The 22,926-nt window shown below is 37.9% G+C and overlaps 1 protein-coding gene across 1 annotated transcript; it reads left to right on the top strand.

Annotated features, from left to right (window-relative positions):
• Positions 1-5,690: 5,690 nt before the first annotated feature.
• LOC104416492 (pleiotropic drug resistance protein 1-like) lies at positions 5,691-10,538 on the top strand. Its single transcript, XM_039299731.1, has 8 exons — positions 5,691-6,091; positions 6,186-6,466; positions 6,611-6,843; positions 7,039-7,179; positions 7,341-7,595; positions 7,681-7,855; positions 8,005-8,629; positions 8,753-10,538. The coding sequence occupies exons 1-8, from the start codon at positions 5,691-5,693 to the stop codon at positions 10,536-10,538; spliced, it is 3,897 nt and encodes a 1,298-aa protein (XP_039155665.1).
• Positions 10,539-22,926: the final 12,388 nt, after the last annotated feature.

Raw genomic sequence — 22,926 nt, 5'->3', positions numbered from 1 at the left:
CGTTTGGACATAAATATGCCGCAATTAGTACATTCCAATTGTGCAATTTTCGTACCCCTATTTTGATCACGAATAGTCCGGTTCGAAATTTCTACAGACCAAGCTGCTCTCTTGCCAGCATTGAGAGATAATAACCAAGACTTCATCGAAATGATGGATATTTCCAAGTAAATATAAATTATGAGGAAAATTTGTCCAAAATTTTTTAAACATATTGCACTTTTCATCAATTCAATCCTAAAACTTTAAGTTTTGCCAATTAAGTCCATGTGACTATTTTAGCCGAGAATTACTGAAGTGAATGCTGGCTGTTTTACATAGCATGGCCGGCACTGAGTTGACCTTTTTTAATAATAATTTTATAATTTTATAAATTTTATCTAGTTTTTTGGTTTTTTTTCTTTTCCTTTTCTTTATTTTTGTTTTTGTTTTTCGAATTGGATGAGGGCTCACAGCCCTCGTTGTTGCTAGTGAGGGCTCGCGGCCCTCACTGTTTTTGACAAGGGCTTGGCGGCCCTCTCCCAACACCCTAGCTGGCCACAACAATAATGCCACAGCCACAACACCTTCACTGACCAATCGAGGGTACGCAATACCTTAGCCAAGTCCAATGAGGGTGCTGCAACTGTCAACAACCCTGAGCAAAGGCATTGGAACCCTCACCGAGTCTAAGCAAAGGTGGGGGCATGCCCTCGCTTTGGCTTGTGTGGGCCACGACACCCTCACCTCGTGCCAGCAAGGGTCGCTGACCCTTGCCATCCCTCGATCCATAGTACCAAAAAAAAAAAAAGATTAAATAAATGGAAAGAAAAAAAACCATAAAGAATTAAAAAATCAAAAAAATTATTTAAAAATGTCTACATCAATGGTGGTAAGAATCGTCCTACACCAACCATGACCGTAGGATAGTCACAGTCAGCATTCACTTCAGCAATTTACAATCAAAATTGGCATCATGAACTTAATTTATAAAATTGAAATATTTAAAACTAAATTGATAAAAGTATAATAAGTTTAAAAAAATTGGATAATTTTCTCATTTTATGATGCCTATTATATCTTGTATTACCATTCAAATTTTAGGATATAGTTTAATTAAGCAAGAGCATATCAAGAAGCTCAATGTTTGAAATAGAGCTTGAAAATCTTAGCTTACTCAAGCTGAGTCATGAATAATAAATTTTAACGGCAATTCAATCAATTATTTTCTAATAAGGAAATTGATCGAATTATAATATCTAACACTTCGCTTTGATTAGATTGAACAACCATGGTCGACAGACATAGACTTTTTTTTTAACACAAGTAATTTTAACAATATTTTGTAGATAAATTCAGTGACGGCAGCAGCAAATGTTTACTAAAGCCGATTTAAACAATTCATTTACTAAATGATATTAAAGATTGTTATTAATTATTGCATATGACTTGACCACTTTACCAGAAATTAATTCTGCTTACTGTTCACAAAAAAGAAATTATTGCGTCTAAGAATCTACATATGTGCAATGTGACTAATTTACTAACAAAATTCTTTTCCCAACCAATTTACTAAGCCATTTTTACATCCAAAATACTCTTTAGTAGAGTCCATTTATTTTGCGGAAAATGAATAATTTGAAATCATTTTCCTAAAAATGATCGTTTGTATCGCTTACAAAAATAAATGCACCAAAAATACTTTCATTGTCCACAAAAATATTCATACATAAATTGTTGTTGATAGTGAAAAAATATTTCATTAGCTAAATATTTTAAACGGTACAAATAATCATTAATAAACATGTTTTCTAAAACATTCGTTGTCTGTGAAATAAAACAAACCTAATTTGATTGTCAATTACATTTCTAGCCCGAATTAATCAAAACTATTTGCATCTTTTCACTTTAAAGTTATGAATGTTTACCTTTAACTCCTCTTATGTATTCTTTCCCCCCAGTGGCGCAGTTGACTTTGGGCTCCCTCCCTCTCACAAAGGGGAGGAGTTCGAATTCTAGAAGCGTCACGTTCACACGACTCAAACGTGGCTAGGTCTGTGATGGTGGCTCAGTTCGCCCCGAGTTTACGTCTAAGCTGCCGGCCGACAGCAGTTCCCGGGTCATTAAAAAAAAACAATAGAAAGCAATTTTTGTCACATATGACATCTTGGAATGCTGTAAAATAGACTATTGGGACAAAACTGTTTCATCTTACTTACGAATTCAGAAGGAGATGATGAAAACATCACAGGTGAAAATTGACTAGAGGGGCACTCAAATTCAATAATTGTAGTTGTAAGGACTGACTTCAGGCTTCACTTGCCGATGATAGTATATGCTTTGGGCCGGAGCCCACGTAACTTTAAAACGGGAATCATTGGTAGTTAAGATTGGACTTTTTTAACACTTTTCCTCATGAAGCTGTTACTGAACTATCCCCCAGGAGTTGGTCAAGTAAAATATAGTGGTAAAACACCGCATTCGTCCCCATCTTCTCGTCCCCCGTTCTTCATCTTCCAAGGTGGCGATTCATTGAACTTGGACTTTACTTTGCTCTCTCTCTCTCTCTCTCTCTCTCTCTCTCTCTCAATACTTCATATTACAGCACGGCTATAGTTTCTCTCTCTCTCTCTCTCTCTCTTTCAATACTTCATATTACAGCACGGCTATAGTTCAAGTCACATTCGAGGTTTTCTAGGGTCATATAAAGGCCATCGTCTTCTTCGCTGCTTATCAAGACGCCAAAAGAAAGACAAGCTTCAATCTCTGGTGTTTCAAGATCACTCTGATCTTTCAGTAGTGAGAAAATGGCAAACGATTTTTGGGCGAGTCTGCCGTCAAACGTGTTGTGGGGGCAGCAAGAAGACCACTATGTAAGCGAGATTGATGAGCCGAGGCGGTCTTTCCTCAGCGAGCACACCAGGAGAAGCGATGCCAGCGTGATCACTTTACCAGTCCCGGGGACTGCAACACTGATGCCGGCAAGGTTCTCAGCCGCGTCATCCCTGGATTCCCTGGATGTGGGGAGGAAGATAGAGAGCGCGTCACCGGAGACTGCAAGGCACTTGGCGTTAAGGATGTACAAGAGCTTGAAGAGGCACGGGTTGAGGAGCGAAGCCAGAAGAGCGTTCACCAGAGAAGTAGTAGAAGGCGACGTGATCTCCGAAGTGGAGGAGATCAAGAACGTAGGAGATGAGGATGTGAGGAGGAAGTCAGAGGAGCTTCTGGGAATGGAGTACTTGCTGAAGGATGGTTTGGTGAGTTATCTGCGGGACATGGCCAAGATCACACCCCCAATCCCTCAACAGGTAAAATGCCACGTGACTCTCTTTGTATTCTCTAACGTGCCATCTATAAACCATGACATGCCATTAGGGGTGTGCATGGTCCGGGTGAGCAGTCCCGGCCTAGAACTAGGAACTGCACGCTAAGGACCAATTCCAATTGGAACCATCCGTTAGTTGCATGGATTCACCCGAGAACCAAACTGCCGGTCCGGTCTAATTCCCGGGTGGATCCATGGAACCGGTCTCACCAATAATAATATCGTTTTCCAAATCCCGCCGTGAGTATTCTTCTTTAAATCGAACCGGCTTAATTAAGGGTACAATCTTTCTTTATTTTTATTGGAAAACACTACCAAAGGTTTTTTTTTCCCCTATTTTTGAATCATTTCAGTTGAAATCTAAAATATTCTTTAAGTTCAAAGTTATGGATGATTGTCATATATAGATCGTCTTTTCCTTTATCCCCTAACAATGCTCAATCTCTTACAACATTTGCTTTACTGATTTTTTTTTCTGTAGAAACAATTCTACCGATACTCCACATATTCTTGAACATAGTGTCCTATGTGAGTCCCAGAAGTATCATTTGAATGAGCCATTTGTTGAGTTGCTAAAAAGCAACTTACACACTTTACTAAATTCTTAAAAAACATGAAAACCTTAAGAGGAGATAAAGTCCTAAAATTTAGGTTTGCCAATTTGTAATTTCGAAATTTATTTTAATATTAAAAATGAATATATTATTATAATATAATTGGTTCGGTCCGAGTAAGTGGATCCGCCCATAGAACTGGGAACTAGATCGGTACCCACCAGTTACCATAAATTGGAATCGGGAACCGGACCAATTCCCTCAAAAATCACTGGTTCCGAGCAGTTCCGGTCCGCTTCCAAACGGTCTGGGCAAGTCCCGATTCTTTTGCATACCCCTAAATGCCATCCAGTCTTGTCCAGACAATTTCTGCGACAGTTCATATACTCAACTTGAATGAGAACGTCGATAGCATATAGATCACGAAGAATCAAGAGGCGATCTCGGCCGCCCTTTTTCGGAATTCAACAGCACAAATTCTATTACACGCTAAGAACTTCATCGAAGAGCACGATAGTCTTGTCGCGAACTTAAGGAATATTTAATATATGAGCATGAAATTATGATCACAGCGTATTCATGTGATGCGATATCTGTGGCATCTTAGTTGTTTCTTGGCTGGAGCTCCTCGTTTTGTCATTTTTCTCTTCCTGATTGTGACAGATATTTCCTTATCGGGCCCCAGGCTTTGACACAAATTTTTGTAATCCTTCAATCGACAATATCAAATACAATAAGTGATTCGTGCTCCAGTTGACCGTAGTTTTAAATGTCTTCACCTATTCTTGCAAATGGCCGGCCACGCATTCATACGTTATAAATGAAAATTTAACGTTGTCTGTTAGCCAAAATAAAATGAAACTGTGACTGTCGATGGCCATGTAGTTTTCCATTTAAACTCTGCATAGTAAGCTAAAGATCATTCCTGATTACGCACAAAGTAGACCCAAAGTGAGAATGTGATTATGATACCAGAGCATAATCGCCGGAAACAGAACATGAATGTAAAGTAAACATGAATCTATCCAACGATTCATTGACATAAGCAGCTTCTTACGGTTTTAGTAAATATTGAATTGTCTTGCAGGTGGTTCGATTCTCTGGCATTAAATATTCTAGAAACTGTCAAATCTCCTCTGGAGGATATGCAACCTTCGGGAATAAATTGATGGGATGTTTCTTAGGGCCGATCAAGACTATACTTAAAAGAAAAGGCTCGATACGGATGCAGATCCTAGAGGGAGTGGATGGATACATCATGCCGAGCTCGATGACTCTATTACTAGGACCTCCGGGTAGATGAAAATTTCCTCTAATACTGCAATGATACCTATCGAATGATAAATTTGAAGAGGCCACCTCTCAATCAATAAGTCAAGTAATGTCAATAATAGCAAACATTTCTGTCGAGTGATGATCCATTTGATATACAATTTTGCAGGAAGTGGAAAGAGCACCCTCCTAGAAATCCTAGCAGGCAAAGCTAAAGTAACTCCTAACTCGAGCTTGGAAGGCTCGGTGATGTACACCGACAAATCCGTTACTGATGTATGCCGTAGCAGACTCATTGCATATGTCAATGGCCAACTTAACAAGTGAGTCTTCTATCGCCTGAATAAAGATTAGACAAGGCTTACGCTTTAAATTTTGTCTAATCTCAGATAAGCACATGGTCATGCCCTGATTTAATTAACAGCATTTTCTCTGATTGTAAGCCTCAACCCTTTTTCTGGTAAATCTTCAGGCACATTCCATTTTTATCGGTTAGAGAGACACTTGAGTTTGCAAGGGATTGTACCCAGGGTCTGCAGCCAGAGAACTTCACTCCTCAGATGAGGAAATTCTTTGCACATGCACTAGTGGAAGGCCAAGATCCATTCTTGGAGTATGTTTTAGCAATTTTAGGTTTGAAGGAAGTTGAGCACAAACTAACCGGAGAAGGCTTCTCTGATTTCGATCGCCAGAAGCTCACAACGGCTGAATTGGCACTCGGAACATACTCTGTCATGATTTATGACCAACCATTTTCTAGTTCTGATCTTGCAGCCACCTACAACCTAGTCGACACCCTACGCACCATCAGCAGAATTCAGCATTCATCTGCAATTATGTCGTTGACCCAACTCTCCCAAGAAATATTCGATCTTTTTGACCGAGTTATACTGCTCAGTGATGGCCATGTTCTCTTCCAAGGTAGTCGCCATGACGCCATCCCATACTTCACAAAATTCGGGTTAGTATGCGGATGAGTTTTGGGTGTACGGTTAAATGTTGTGATGGTTTTTGCTAGCGTAGAGCCAACATTATGTCATTGACATCATGTGCAGGTACATAAAACCATTGCATGTGGAATCAAATGAGTTTCTTGAAGACATAGCAGCCGGAGATGGGTCCAAGTATATGGCACCGGAAGCAACATCCCCGACTCTAGAGGAGCTTATTGAGTGCTACAACGCTTCAGATCACTACAAGGACATACTGAGGATTGTGCATGGAGATGAGGTAAAGCATACCTATTGGGTAGACAGCGAGGCGGGACTTGGGTTGACTTTCAAGACACCATCCAAGTACCATTGTGCAGTTAATGCACAGCCAAGAAAAGCGACAGGTGAGCAGCCCTGAATGTTGCGAAACATGACTATTAGTCTGTTCATGTCAATAACATCCATATCAGCCAATTTAAGCAGCCAAAGTCATATATCGACATATGACGAACCCTAAGATGTGGGTGACTATTGTTACTTTGCTGCAGAATTGGTGGTTGCCAAGCTATCAAGCAAAATAGTGCATTTAGGGGGAATAGAAAGTACCGGGAGAGTTCAGGTTGGGGATGTAGTGACCGCAATATCCATAAACAATGATGAAACGCAATATCTCTCAGTTGGACCCCAAAGGCCACAACATGAGCGAGCCTCACACGTATACGCCATCCTAATGCAGGCGAGAGGGTATATTCGTCTCCAAGTTGAGCGTTACAAAGAAGAGGTATGAGAGACATCTTTTGCGACTACAGCTTTTTGGTCTTCTTTCCTAAGAGCCTCAGTGTGCAATAAGATAAATTTGATAAAAAAAAGAGTGTCATGAATGAAATGCAAAGAAATGCTTGAGAAAGTTGAGCATGATATAAAGAAAGAAAATGACTAGCCTGCTCATAACAGCTAATAATTTCTCATCGTGTAGGAAGATGAGAACCAAGCTCAATTGAAGCAATTCCGGAGGCCGTTCGTCCAGACGTGGTGGGAGTCTACTCAAACACTCATCAAGAGGCAATTCAAGATCACAAAGAGGCTTCATGCTATAATCAAATTGAGGCTTTTCCAGGTCACAAACTTATGCTATCATAAGATCCTAAGTTTAACTACCTCAAGGAACATGTTTAAGTGAGAGCCAAGTTCACAGAATGATAGAAATTATATGAGATCCACTTTTGCGTGAAGTTTGCTCCATTCAAGAAATTAGTGGCACATACGTTAATTTTGCAGGCAATTGTACTGGGCTTATTTGTGGGAACACTATTCTACAAGCTTGGCAGCAATTACAACCAACGGCATATGAACTCAGTAAGGTCCCTCGGATTTGTGTCCACAATGAGCATTATGCTCATAAATTTGGTGCAGCTTCCTATCTATTTGCTCCAGAGGCCAATATTCTACAAGCACAAGGCTCAGAGATTTTACAGGGTCTCCTCCTATGTCGTTGCCCATTGCATAGTCAACCTACCGCAGACCCTATTGGAAGTACGCCACCTAGTTTGTTTCCTTCTTAAATTTAACATATTCGAGAACCGAGATAAAACTCCAACATATCTTTTACATTGTGCAGGCAATAGCATATACAGTAGGTGCCTATTTTCTAACCGGGCTATCATTAACAGGAAATGGAGCACCATTTTTCCAGTATTTGCTACTCCTATTCTTGGTCGCATATTTCGGATCAGCAGTATTTTTCTTTCTCAGTGCGATTTCCTCAATCCCAGAAGTTGGGAATGCCTTGGCAGGTATAGTCATCTCCTTTAAGGATCCGAATCACAATGCTTTTTCATTAAAAATTAGATGGAAAGGGCACAAAATGGTGAGGTCATTTTGCTTTGTTTAATCTAATCCTGCATCAACTGAAAAGCTCACAAAAATTGCATCTTTTTGGCAGGACTAGTTGTTTCAATCTTCCTGCTGTTCAGTGGTTTTCCGATTTACCCATCCAATGTGCCAGTATACTGGAAATGGCTAGTCTACGCGAACCCAATCCACTGGGCCAACGTCTTATATTGCAAGGCTCAATTTGAAAATGACTATCAAGATCCTTGCTCTGGCTACCAACTCCAACTTGCCTTCTGTGCTCAATTCCCTGACATGACCGTTGGAAAAGCATACCTGGAATATTATCAGCTGTCTGAAGATGCTAAAAACCCCTGGCTCCCTTATGTCGTTCTTATTGGGTGGACTTTCATTGCCAACTTCCTCGGATTACTAGGACTAAAGAAGATAGAATTCACAGAAACTAGCCAATCCTTACCCTCTATCAGATCGTCCCCAACAATCAGCAACTATAAAAAGGACATGGAGAGGGAGTTTCAGTCACTGGAAAGTCACAATGAACAAACCAATAGTTTTGAAGCTTCTCAAATTTCTGGACGACAAAGAGATGGAAACATAAGGGACAATGGCCGAGTTGAAGAATGGGTAGAGCAGTTCAGCATCGATATGGAGAGGAATGGACTAGGCATTTCTGTAGAGCCAATAACTCTCCTTTTTGATGATCTATCATTCATGTGGTATATCTTATCCCCTTGGCATTTTCCTTTTACGTATTCCCATGCTATATTGACTATATGAGTTTATATTTGCTTGCTCTACCCATTTGCACACTATCTAACACCCTACTCTCCCTAAATAAGGTACGATGAAGACATGAAAGATGGCTCTTCAATTTTCAGCAACATCACGGGTTTTGCTAGGCCTAAGAACATGCTTGCTTTGATGGGTGGTTCGAAAGGAAGTAAATCTACTCTTCTAAAATGCTTGGCTGGGAGGGCACCTTCAATGGGTAGCCTCAAGGGCAGCCTCCAGGCAAAATGTTGGGACAAGGGTGCTGCCTATTCTAGACTTACTGGCTACGTAGAGAAGCTCGATGCACACCAACCTTATCTCTCAGTGCGTGAGACCCTTCATTTCAGTGCGGCACTCCGTCTCAGTCAAACAATCAGTTCTACGAATCGTCGCATCCATGTGGAGCTAGTCCTTGACCAACTTGATCTATTGCCTTACTCAAATCAACTAGTTGGTTCCCTTCGTGATGCCACCGGTAAAACATTTGAGATAGCCAAAAAGATTACCATTGCTGTTGAACTCGCCGCTAATCCAAGTATTCTCTTTCTCGAAGAACCAATATCAGGACTGGACAGCAGAGGTACCTCAAGTATCCTCACTATTCTTTCTCAAGTTTCCAATTCAGGGCGAGTTATTATTGCCACTTTAGCACACCCTAATGCCCGCGCACTTGATTTCTTCGACTTGGCCCTAATTCTGACACATGAAGGGCAGCAAGCATACTTTGGCCCAACAGGACCCAACTGCAGTGACCTGCTAGATTATTTCTTATCAGTTTTGAAAGTTCCCCGCAATTCCATAAGAGCGAGTCCAGTTAGTTTTGTCATGTCGACTCTTGGAGTAGGCATAAAAAAGAGAGCGACACCATCGATAAACTTTGCAGGGGCCTACCAAGCTAGTTCCCTGCATGAAATGAACAACAGAGAAATCAACAGTATAAACAGTTTAACTGAGGATAGAAATTCCAAGGTTTCCTCTTCTGTTTATCCTGCTTCATACACACTGCAAGCCCTAATGGTACTACTCAGAACTCAAAGATTCCTGTGGAGAAATGTAGAGTACACATATGGTAGACTTACAGGGTGCATCGTGATTGGTCTTCTCATGGGTTCCCTGTATTGGAAGATTGAATATGACGATTTATATGGCCTGACTTCGCGCTCCCTCTATATATATATGCAAGTAATTCTCATAGGAGTCATATCAGCAAATAATGTCATTCCTCAGATTGGCACAGACAGGTTAGTGTACTTTAGAGAAAAGAGAGCAGGGATGTACCATCCTATCTTTTATCCTCTGTCATGGGCAATGGGAGAAATTCCATACTTCTTCATTGCAACTCTTGCATTGGTAGGAATCGGGAATGTTATGGCAGGAGTTGCAACCGGTTCCATCCATGATTTCATGATGTACTGGACTGTGCTCTTTGTGTTCACAATTTGCATGACATACTTCGGAATGATGATTACTTTCCTAGCCCCAGTGCCTACACTAGCTGCATTTGCTGTGTCGATTGTGACATCACTGTGGGTTTCGGCTTCTGGAGTAGTCGTCATGCCATTGGACATAAGGTTCTACCGGTGGATGTATTGGAGCAACCCTCTCCAATATGCTGTAGACGTGATGACGTCAATCAGTTTCTACTGCAATACTGAAGAGTGTGTATCAGATTGCAGTTGCCAAAAATTACCCGACGGTTCTTATGCATGGGATAGGTTGGCCTCCTTGTGGAGTTTGAGCTATGACAGGATAGGAACCGACATGGTCATCTTGTCCGCTCTGTCCCTCTTATTTGCTTGCCTGGCTTTTCTCTTCTTTGTCGTTCTGAAGCACAACTCGCCCCCTCAAACATAGCTACGGTTTCTGCACATCATCTGGACATCATAAGGGTGCTTGAGAAGTGTATGGCTGGTGACAGATGTAACCGAGCATCTAGATGTTGTGTTTTTCAATTTTTTTTTTTTCATTTTTTTCCCCTTTTTAACCTCGATGAATAAAGTGCAATATTTCTGAAGGTTTGCGGAAGCTAATAGTGATAGTTTCATGTATGCATGTGAGATTTTACTTAGCAAGGGGACAGCAGAAGAATGTGTAAATAAAAGTGGACTCTCACGGCTAAGGAAGCGGAGGGAAAAAGGGAAGGCTTTTATTATTTGATGGGAATTACAGACGGAAGGAGAAGGAGCTGAAGTTGTTGGTCTGCCAGCTTAAAATGGGCGACCACGAGCCTATTTATAGGCCTAGATGACCGACTTACTCAAGGAAAATCTTCTGCACTTGTCAGAGATTTCTTACTTTCTCTTCTTCTCCTACACACTTCGACACTTGTGCTTTCCAGACTATTCATGTCACACCCCCACCCTCGAGAACGCGCACATCCCATTGCGATCGATACAAATGCGACTTCCCAAGACTAATTACCGATCCTTTTATTTTTAATGCACATGCAGAAGCGAACAATAACCCATAACAACAAACAACATGAGATAGGAAAGTTGTTGACATCCGAAATTTTCGTCGACATTTTAATCATCCATTTTGCAAAAATACAAAAAAATAAATAAAGAGCCAAGAAAAAAAGAAAACATAAAAAAAGAAAACATAAAGAAAAAAAAGAAAAGAAAAAATAGAGAGAAGAAAAAAAAGAAGAAAGAAAACAAAAAAGAAAACAAAAGAAAACAAAAAAAATGAAATGAAATGAAAAGAAAAAAAAAGAAATAAGGAAAACGAAAAAAAAAAAAAAAAAAAAGAGAGAAAAATAAAGAAAAATAAAAATATATATAAGGGGACTTTCCGTGACCTCTTTTTCTCTCTCTCTCTCTTTGGGGGATCTACTTTTCTCTCACTATATCTCTCTCTCTAAAAATTCTCTCTTCTCGACAACTCCACGTTCGGCACAAAAGGAAAAAGCGAAACAAGTGTTCGCTCAAGAGGCTGGGGAATTTTCAGCGTTGAGGCTCTCTCCGCCCACTCATTCTCTCTCGAGCAGAATTTTTTTTCACAAAATCCTCTCTGCAATTCTCTCCAGGGAGGCTTTCTTTTTCTGGTTTTGTTTCATTCGAGCGAGGATTTCCAGTTATTCTCCCTCTAGTGCGAATAATCCATGGATTTCTTCTCGCCGAAAGACAATGGAGGCTAGCGATTCTGCATTTTGTGGAGAAAATTGATCCGGTTCTCCAACAATCTCCTTGAACTTCGTTATCCATTCGAAGGATTTTACTCTTGCTGATTTAGCCATCAGAAGTTGCTGGTGTTCTGTTATAGCTAACAGAATGAAGATCGGCATGGAACAACTCTCGTACTGGAGTTGAACTCAATATTCTTCACGTCCGGTGATTCCTGAAGCGAGATCGAAGCTAGCAGCTTCATTGTCATTGAAAGGCAGACATCTCCGGAAGTTGATTCTTCGATGGTTCAATTGAGAGTAACCGCCAGCGAAGGAGCTCGAGGTGAGGGGCTCAGATCCGAAGCCGATCAGCGGAGGTGACAGGGACGACGACAGCGGCAGCGGATCCGGTTCTTTCTCGGAGATCAGACGCTCTCGTCGCGGAACGCGTCCTTCCGTAGCTCGAGGTGCAGGGTTTCGGATCCGCGCCAAGTTTGGAGGTCTTGGCTCAGGTCTAAGGGTAGAGCTCCGAGACCGATCGGCAACATCGGCAGTGACGGCAACAACGGTAGTGAGAGGACGCTTAACCGGTTCTCTCTCGGCTCTGTCACTCGCTCGATGGTGAGCTCTCTTTCTCTGTCGATCCTTTAAAATTTTTGGCCTCTGGTTTCTCTCTCCCATTCGCTCCCTCTGACTCGAACATTTTCTCTCGGCTCTGTCTTGTGCGCCGAATTTGACTTGCTGGAACGGCTGTTTGAGGAACTCGGAAGTGTACAAGGCGAACGAATATAACCTAATCTTCGAGCTCATCTCCCGTCCGAGGTAGGAACCCTCGACCGATCGCCTTGTTTTATGTCTTCTTCGTGCCTTGTTTCAGGCTCGTCAGACCGGGCCGCCGTTGTCTGGTTCGTGTGGGTCTCAGCCTTGTCTATATGCATGCTGTGATTGTGAGGTCTTGGATGTTGATTGCTTTTGAATCCATACTCAAGCTCAGTCTCGGTGCTCCCCGTTTTTCTTGCGCCTATTCAATGTTCGATGTAATGCCTAAGCTAAACGCAGGTTCATAATCTTTACTGTGCTCAAAGCTTGCTGTCCTTTTGTTTGTACTGAGTATGAACTAGTTGTCCTATGTCGATCTGAAGCCAAGTAACTTGTTTCTAAATGCGAATTATGACCTTAAAATTGGAGATTTTTAGGCTAGCTAGGACTACATCTGAAACGAATTTTATGACTGAGCATGTTGTTACTCGCTGGTATCATGCACTAGAACTGCTCTTTAATTGTTCAAAATACACTGTTGCGATTGATATTTGGTCTGTGGGTTGCATACTTGGTGAAATTATGACTAGGCAGTCCCTATTCCCAGGCAAAGACTATGTCCATCAGTTGAGACTTACTACAGAAGTATGCTTGTTGCAACTTGCTTTCATAGTGTTTAAGGAGGTACTGTCCCTGTTTGTCATACTATGAATGTCTCCTTGATTGGCTTCTCTAACATTAAAGAGTGTCTTGTTATGCATAATTGTAGGAATGCTTCATAATCAGATCATAGTATCCGCTCATTCTCATAGCAAATACAAGTGTTATCTAGGAAATGAGATGTGAATGCCTGATGGTGCTTTTCCTTAAAGAGATGCAAGATACAATCTATTTGAATCTAATGAGGATTTGACTGCTGGTGGAGTGGAGTTTAGATTCATGGATCGATGTTTCATGATAGTGGAATATTGTGGGATTAAATAGTTGTTCTGCTCTGATATTCTGTTTCTTTTTACTGATCTGACCTTCTGTGCAAATGACTTAATATGAGCTGGTTGTTGTGGTTTTCTGTGTTCGAAGTCTTCATGAAAGTCGAAGATGGTTCGAATATCTTTCCAATGAGCTATAGAATGCCCTGATTGAATCTCATTTGATATGATTTTCACATGTCCAAAGTTCAGTCCAGAATCTGTCCTGTTTGAGACCTGATGCATGTGTTCAAATTTGAGTTAGTAAACATGCTTTGCTGGAGTTGAATCTTTCATGAGAGTCATTATCATATTTGAACCCCGTTTGATGTGAATATCATGCACCCATTTGGCTAATTGCATTTGATATTTGCTGTTCATGCGTGAATTTGCTGATAGTGAAATTTGGAAATAGTCTTGATTTAGAATACATGCTTTGTTTTTATAGCTTCAAATACTTGTGATTTTGGTACGAATTTTTTTGTGTGAGGAGTTTGGGATTAGGTCCTTCATGAAAGTTGTCTTTCACATAAAAACTGCATAAAAAAATGGTTGTATGTTTGCCTTGCTGCTTTGTTCTACTTTTGATTGACCTTGATCTCTTCCAGGATTTTATAAATTCACGTGCTTTTTGGTACAATATATAATGAAGTGCTGTCTTTGATTTTTGAAGTTGATTCGATTATAGAAATGCTATCTTTTCTGTGGCTAGTTGCTGTTAGTCTTAAGATGAGATAGTAGATTTGTTCAATTGCTTTCAATATGTTGTAGAATGACCGTGTGACATGCTACTATGCTCTATTCTGGATTGACTTGTTTTTTTTTAGAATTTTAGAAATTCATGTGTTGATATGATGATAGTGTCTCTATGAGATTTATTTGGAATATCACCTAGAATTTGATCCAGAGACCTTATAACTTTAGTCACTCTTTTTGAATATAAAAAATGTCTTGCTTTTGATTGTTTTGATGCGTTTGCTCGTCTCTTTACATTGTATGCATTTAGCTAGAAGTTTCCTAAGCTAGGTTTAAATTAGGATCCCGAAGATGGAGAAGGCGTGAAGATGGTGAAGGTCGATGTCCATTCCGACTGTTATCATGTAATGTTCATTTTCCCGACATATGTCTCGGATTTTATGCATTGTATAAAACCCAACGAGTTGCGGGTTTCCTTTCTTTCTCGATTGTTTTCTCTTTTATATTCTTTAGAATTGCATGATTAGGTTTACTGTTGTATCTTGATTGTTTATTTCATGTCTAGCAATTTAATTTTCATTTTCATTGTTTGATTTCCTTTCATTTCTCAGAAATAGAATAGAATGAAAATGATCAATCACGCATGATCACTTAGTCTAGGAATTGATGATCCTGAAAATGTAAAAAAAACGCATTGACATGTTAGGAAAAACACAACATACTTGTTTAGATACCGAAATGGCACTAATAGCAATATTAGCATAATCCAAGTCCCCGAACCTGGATATCTGGTTGCGTAGAAATCGAGGGAACACTCCCGACCCTCGATTGGGTTTCTAGCCGACCCCCAAAGTTGAGACTAGTGGTGGCTCATGTATATTCTTAGGTTGTTAAATACCTAGATTGCAAAATAAATCCGCTGTCGCGCGGGGTACGAGCTTGGGAGAGCTCGCGATCTTGTGATCAAAGTACCCCTAAACCTGACCTTTCCCTTCCTTGGATACATTCTCGAGGGGCGGCGAGATCGGGTCGCAACAAAAGCAACGCAACATTTCACCAAAGCACACTTTTATAAACAACTGGGTTTATATACAAAATGAGTCTAGGTAAAAACCTACAAAATGATCAACTCTCAAAAGAAGCTATCCTACAACATATTAGTAAGACACGGACGTCGATCCTTCAGACTCCACCTCCAGACTTCGGTCCTCCACGACCACCATCTAAGAACCTGAAGATGGTTATACAATAGCCGGTGAGATAATGTCTCAATAAGTCTACCCTCTAAACCCTTATTAGAAAGGAAATAGGCCAAAGGTCACCTAGCCACACAATCACCCGGTGAGAACAAGGAACTTACCTCGCCTCAGTTCTTTCTTGCACGTCAGTACAGTTCATATCTCAAATGCATATTATTAATGCACACAACAATTGAAACGTCTTATTAGCTCAATCAATTATTCATACGTTCCAATTGTTAATTTGCCCCTTAAGGTTATCACCTACTCATAAGTTCGGTGTCCTTCTGGCGTAGCCAGACGTTGTCTTACCTCAGTTGAGCATGGTGACGTCTATATCTTAATAGATGGCTTCCCCGAAGGGGCGTAGATCCATAATCTACTCGACCCGAGTCACCTACTCATAAGTTTGGTGTCCTTTTGGCGTAGCTAGGCATCGTCTCACCACCATTGAGCATGGTGATGTCTATATCTTAATAAACGGCTTCCCCAAAGAGGCGTAGGTCCAGAATCTATTGCGAGTCGCGATAAAAAAAATGGATATCCCATAAAGGGTAATATCTAGCTTAAAAGCTCAAGACGGGTTTTCATTAACCAACACACGACCAATCAATCTCAACCAAGAACACCGTGCATTACACTCAAATATCTCCATTAACATAGTGATCCTAGCCTATTTTCTTCATATTAAAAACACTCAATGAAAATAGTTGTGTGTGGGTACACGGTCAAATCAAACTCGAAAAATTGATATCCTCCAATTTAAAATCCAATTATTTTATATAATATATATAAAACTATTTTCGATGTTAAAATCCAACACCTGAGAATTCCTAAATAAATATTGAAATTCACAATTTTTGGAATAAATTACCAAAAATCCAATCAACACTCAATTTGCACAAATTAGCATCCAATTGCATAAACCAAACACACCATTGCTATCAGCAAGAAATTCTGATCACCGGCTATTCCGATCTAGTTTCCAGAAAATATTTAATAATTAAATAATTACCAAAATTAATTAAATAATTCAATTAAATGCCAAAATTGCTAACCTAGGCTGAAATTGCCTAATTAAATACCGAGACGGGCCTAGAAAATTTCCGAACCAATCTAAATAATTAATACAACCTATCTAAGCCTTAATTAACCTAAATTAACAACCTAACATACAAAATTGGATATTTAAATAATTAATTTAATCTAACTATCCACCTAAACCTTAATTAACTTAATCTAATTACCCTCTAAGTATAATTAACTTATTAATCGAGGTTTAGTGAGATAACTCACTTGATACGTGATCCGCTCGAATCAAAACGACGGGGATGCGACAAGGATCAACAAGTCCCAAAACAGCAATGCCAACGGAGCATGGATCGGGCCCAAAAATTGGTCCGCAACTTTCTACCCACTGAAGAATTGCTGCTCGGTTTTTTTCTTCAGCTGATGGATTGCTCGAAGGAGGTAACAATGGCTGAAATTCTAACTGAGCTTCGATGGAACTTCTCGCGAATAGCAGACCTTGGCGGATTGTTGGACACAGCTGCATCTTGCTTCGATTGCTGGAGTTGTGCGAGCAAAAGGAAAGGCCAAAGGAAGTGGGACGTGTGGGCACGCGAGGCAACTGCTGGGTCAACTAATGGCTTCTGTGGGTGGAAGTGTTGACTGAGGGAGGCTACTTCGTGGACAAATGGCGTGGATGAGGGGAAGAAGAAGAATTATTGGGTGAGTAGAGATGGAAGCAAGCGGCAGAGACGAAGATGATGCTATGGATTCAAAAGAAAAAAGGGAAATGAAAGCGAATGAAAGATAGAAGCTCAAAAACGTGAAGAGGGAGGGGCGGCGGTCAAGGCGTGCTCAACAAGCTTGAACGAGAGAGAGAGAGGGAAATGCCAACCAAGATTATCCAAAAATTAATGCTTGGTCCCCCCAAAAGTAATCAAACTTATCTTTTGGTCCAACAATACTTTCTAATCAAATAATTTATCCAAATTGAAGCCAAAATGATGCTGCCCTCCCATGGTATCCAAATTTGATGTAGAAAAAGCCCACATAATTTATACAAATCCCCTTCGCCAAGGAGCTCGTTTTGCAAGTCGAAAATCTCTTCAATTCGGCCAATCTGAATTTCCTTCGTTTTCTAAAACGTCCGAATCGATTTTCCATAAAAATCCCAAAATCACCGAAAATTTTTCAAATGATGAGTAGACATTCTTAAAATAAGTCGTGACATAACTGAACTTTCAATTTTGAAATCGGGTTTAAATTTGCAGTTAATTTCGATCTAATGCGATTTTAGTGTGACCTAATCTACCGAGTAGTTTTTAGGAATTTTTAGTGCAATTGACCCGTAGTCGATTATTTTCTAACCACAACATATATCTTCGAAACATTTGAGATCCTCGGTTATCATGAAAATCTCGATATTTCAACTATGAACATAGGGCACCAAAACAACAGAAAAATCAGTTTAGTGCTGATCGACAAGAATTTTGCAATTTAGTAGAATCACCCACATTTAGCCACATATCTCAATCGAACCAACCTATCTCCGATCTCTGATTGACTTTTAACTATGCCGTAATGACCCTTGCAGACTAGCACGGTCGAGTAGTCGATTCCTAGTCGAATTCTCAAGTCTATTATATTTAAAATCCCTTAATGACTTCCCCGAATAATCTAGTTATCTCATGAGTGATTAGCTTAGAGAATAGCACTATAGGCGTGTCAATAAAAGACCCAATTTATTCAATTGAAAACATGATTGAAAATTCAAGATGTCACAATTCATTGCCGCTTAAGCTAGATTTATTTTCTTGGATTTTTCTTGACTTCTCTAGCTAATATCTATCTTGAAGTTTCTAGAAATTGGATCAACAATTTAACAATTTCTAAAAAAGGTGTATGCCAGGCAAATTTTCACATTGTTTTACCACTAAAAGTGCTAGTATAAACACCTAAAAGATGATGAATATGTGCAAGAAAAATTTTCACAAAGAACAGCAGAAATATTTCAATTTTGAAACTGATTCTGAAGAGTAGCAGACTTTAAGAGAAATCAAACTTTAGCACTTAAATAGAATTACGAACAAAATAAAAGAGTTCAAGGAAAAGAATAAGAACACAAAATTTATAGTAGTTCGGCTTAGATTAAGCCTACGTTCACTCTCCCACACTAACAACCTTCTAGGTGGATTCCATTCAATAAGATATTACAAATTTAAGTGCAAACACTTAGTAGTAGATTACACTATCTCACTAAGTCAATTTTTTGGTATTTTTCTCACGATCACAAATGTTTAAGCTCACAAGAGACAAATGTATGATTAAAGGTCATTCAGACTTTGGAATTATAAATTCTACGCTCCGTCTCTTACTTGCTCATCAGTCCTTGATATCCTTAAATATTCCTCCACTTCCAAACTAGTAGTTGGACAGTATCTGAGATGATCGTCTTCCGATCTACTCATTGGACATATTTGTATCTAGAAGATTTGGTAACCATTGAGTGATAGAAATAGAATCTCAAATTGATTCTAATCGCCTATATAAACAGAATCTTGGTTTCCATAAATAAAGCTTCTTCGTATATAAAGTTCTTGTCTTTAAAATCTAATTGTCAATCAAATTAATCTTGATGTAGAATCCAAACCATATCACTAGCCATTATACATTTAGGGCTTATGTTATGTTCTGTCTCGTTCTTGATGTAAATCTGAGAGAAATAGACTTTACAATCTAAGTCTGAGTATAATAGACTTTACAATCTAGACGTAAGTTTGAACAGATTTAGCTTCAACATAGATTTTGTCTTCTATTTCTTCCAAGTGTAGACTTTGATAATATCTTTTACATATTCTATTATCTGCATAGTATATTACTCAACCTTTAAATACATTAATAGCCTTTGATTTATTTTGTCATCTTCAAAATATCATAAGGGATTTCCCTAACAATCTTCCCAATTTTGATAATGACAAAACAATCTCTAAATATGCAGATGTGTAATCACACTTTCTAAAATATTGATAAATCAATCATCAAATTTTAGACTTTCAAAAAATGTGATTTGAATCAAAAGACAGCAAATAGATTGAACATAATAATATGTAGAAAAATAATCGTAGCTCAATATTATGCAATAAATAATATCAACCAATCAACACATATGCATATTTATATTTCTCCCCCTTTTTGTCATAAACAAAAAGCGATAAAAACTATCACGTAGAAAATATAAAATGATAACAAATATCTTGCATGAAACACAATTTCCAAAAAATCAGTTTTTATAAAGTAAATCAAATATTAAAGATATGCAATATAGCTCACTTTGATCATATATATCAGCAAATATCTAATAAAAATCACAAGTGCATTATAAAATTCACTTGACCCATTTTGTCATAATAAAATGATAATATCAATAAGAGATTTGTTAATGACAAAATGTAAGAAAAGATGTACTAACCGGATTTCGTAGATCTTAACAAGTTTTGTCACATTTACCTTTTCCTTATTTCCATAATAATCAAGATCACGATCAATTCAAAAGATTTTTTCATAATTGATCAAAACACCCCCTCAATTTGTTGCCTTTTTGAGATGATCATGATTCTTTCCTTTCTCTTGGATTCTCTTTCTCCTCATGTCATTATGACAATATTTGTGAATAGCACTAATTGTGGCTTGTGCACGTTGAGTAGAAATTCCATTATTTCCTTTGTAACAACAATATCCACAAGGATCATTTATATTTTGAAATTCGAGGCAAAAATTTATTTTCTTCAATCAAGCTCTTCTCGAATTCAACCTGCATAAACTTAACGAACTTTTTGCACAAATAAGCTATAATAATATCCATATAATATATAATGCCCTTTCTTCAAATAAATAAATTGAATAGCATATATAAAATTAAAAATTCAGAACTACTCAACCCTTCATAAGATACATTAGGGATTTCCTTAAAAATTTGCAAAAACTTTGCACAAGAAAGGGAATTTTTGAACCTCCAGAAGATAGTATATAATCTTCATGATTTTCAAATCAAGCTTTTCAAAATTCATACGGAAGATTTTTTTTGTCACCTACAAATTCTTGTATAATGGATAACAATCCTTGCAAGAATATCACGTAATACCTTCCTCCAATTTGCGGATCAAAACTTGCTAGATATAAGATATCTTCTAAGAATATATGAAGAATATCCATGGATATGCAATAATATCTTTCAAGATCAAAAGGATTTTCTTAAGCATAAATCTCAAAAATATATTATTGATGCATTTCACAAAAAGAAAGTATATATTTTTATCACATGCCAAATCAAGCAATTTAAAAAATGCAATGCCTTATGTTTATAACAAAAGATATTTGCAATATAAATCATATAATTCATAGGCAATAATCTAAAATCATGATAATGTATGTAAAGATTTGGAAGGCAGGATAATATATATATATATATATATATATATATATATATATATAATATATATTCTCTTACCCAAGGTATATGTTTGTAATATACCATTGATAAAAAAAAAATCAATACCAATCTTCGCATGAGATACCTTTTTGATCGCACCTACGTAAACCCACAATCATTCTTCATTTACAAAATTTCTTGCAATACACTCATTTCCTTTTTGGTATCCATCAATTTGGATCCTTCCATTTCGTTAGAGCAAAATATAAAATTTCCATAGATAATCAAATATTTTTTCCTAACTTATCATAACATACTATTTAAGGAAAGAATATTATGCACAATAATATCTTAAAAAAGAAATTCTCACTTAGTCAAAGGACAATAAAATCATAGAAAATAAAATCATTGAATATTTAAGAGAGAATATTTTGCATAATAAATTAATATCACGTAAAACAGATTTCTACTATGCAAAATATAATAAAATCTAATAGCATCAATCCAAATAAACTCAATTTTCTCTAAACAAGATATCAAAAATAACCACACATATTAGATCAAATCACAACTCACGAATCACAAAAACAAATCATATGATTCTTTCTTCAATAAAACAAAATATGATCATTATAAAATCGCAATCAACCAAGGATATATCGAATATCAAGCATAATGAGAATTATGTGCCCAAATAAAATAAAAATACATTCCTTACCAATTTCTTCTTTTCCTTTATTTCCTGCAAGAACAGCTCATCTTTTTCTTTGGTACCCATATTTGCTTGGGTCCTTGAAAGTTAGTAGAGTATGTTGCTTTTAGCCAACTTTTCTTAACAGATCTCCAAACTTTAGAACATTCTTTCTCAAAGTGTTTCGAGTCTCCACAATTTAAACACTATAGGGCATTTTGACTAACCGGTTTTGTAAAAATCCTTTCAAAATGTTTCTTGTACGCAAGTCTAGGAGGTCTTTGTCTAAGTCTCTCCTTGACTTTAGGAAAATCTATAAGAGAATCACTTTCCTTATTGAAACCAAGTCGTGACTTATTATAGTAAAATACTTGTATGAAAAGAATATGCTTTAATGTTTTTTAACCATTTGAAAATCTTGTTAAAATATTTAAAAATTCTTTCTTCAAAGAATCATTTTCTTTGACAAGTAAATCTCGACTTTCTTTTGTTTATAGAAAATCTTTTTGCAAAATTTCAAAATTTTCTTTTTAAGAAAGATCATGATGCCTAAGCCATGAATTCTCCTTTTTTGGTTTGGCGATCCTTTTAAGAGAAGATTTAAGATTTAAGCGAAGCTCATTTATATACTTAAGAGCTTTAATAGGAATTATTGAATGACTTACCTCAATTTTCTCATCGGATTCTAAGTCTGTGTTTGAGTCAGACTTTGATTCTGAGTCTGTGTCTAAGTCAGACTCAGATTCTGAATGTGCCATCAAGCATATATTTCCTTGTTCATCATCTTATTTTATTATTCTTTTCTGGCCATTTGGCTTGTATTGTCTTCTTTCATTGAATTTCCTTCCTTCTCTACTTAGCTTTTTGAATTTCTTGATCATGAAAGCAAGTTATTCATCGTCCATGTCATTTTTGAGTCTGTATTATCAAAATCAATGTTAGATATTAAAGTGATGGACTTCTTACCTTCCGGATCTTCTTCGTTGATTTGTTCCACTTCGTAGGATTGAAGAGTGACAATCAATTCATCCACGGAGTGTGGCATAATCCTCTAAGTCTCTCAAATTGAGGTCTTAACATGGTTCCAATCTTTTGAGAGACCTTGCAAGAGTTTGTTGACCTTCAATGGGGAAGAAATTAGCTAACCTTCATATGCTAAACCATTTACAATTTCTGTAAAATGGTTGAACATATCTCCAATCAACTCTCCTTGCTTCATCTTGAAGGATTCATATTTGCCGAGCAGGAAGTTTATTTTTGTCTCTTTTACATGATCGGTCCCTTCATAAGTGACATGAAATCTATCCCAAACTCCTTTAGCTATTTCACATGAAGAAATTTTGTTAT

The sequence above is a fragment of the Eucalyptus grandis genome, chromosome 8 (genome assembly GCF_016545825.1).
Source record: "Eucalyptus grandis isolate ANBG69807.140 chromosome 8, ASM1654582v1, whole genome shotgun sequence".
Taxonomy (NCBI): domain Eukaryota; kingdom Viridiplantae; phylum Streptophyta; class Magnoliopsida; order Myrtales; family Myrtaceae; genus Eucalyptus; species Eucalyptus grandis.
This window is presented reverse-complemented; position numbering and strand designations above follow the sequence as displayed.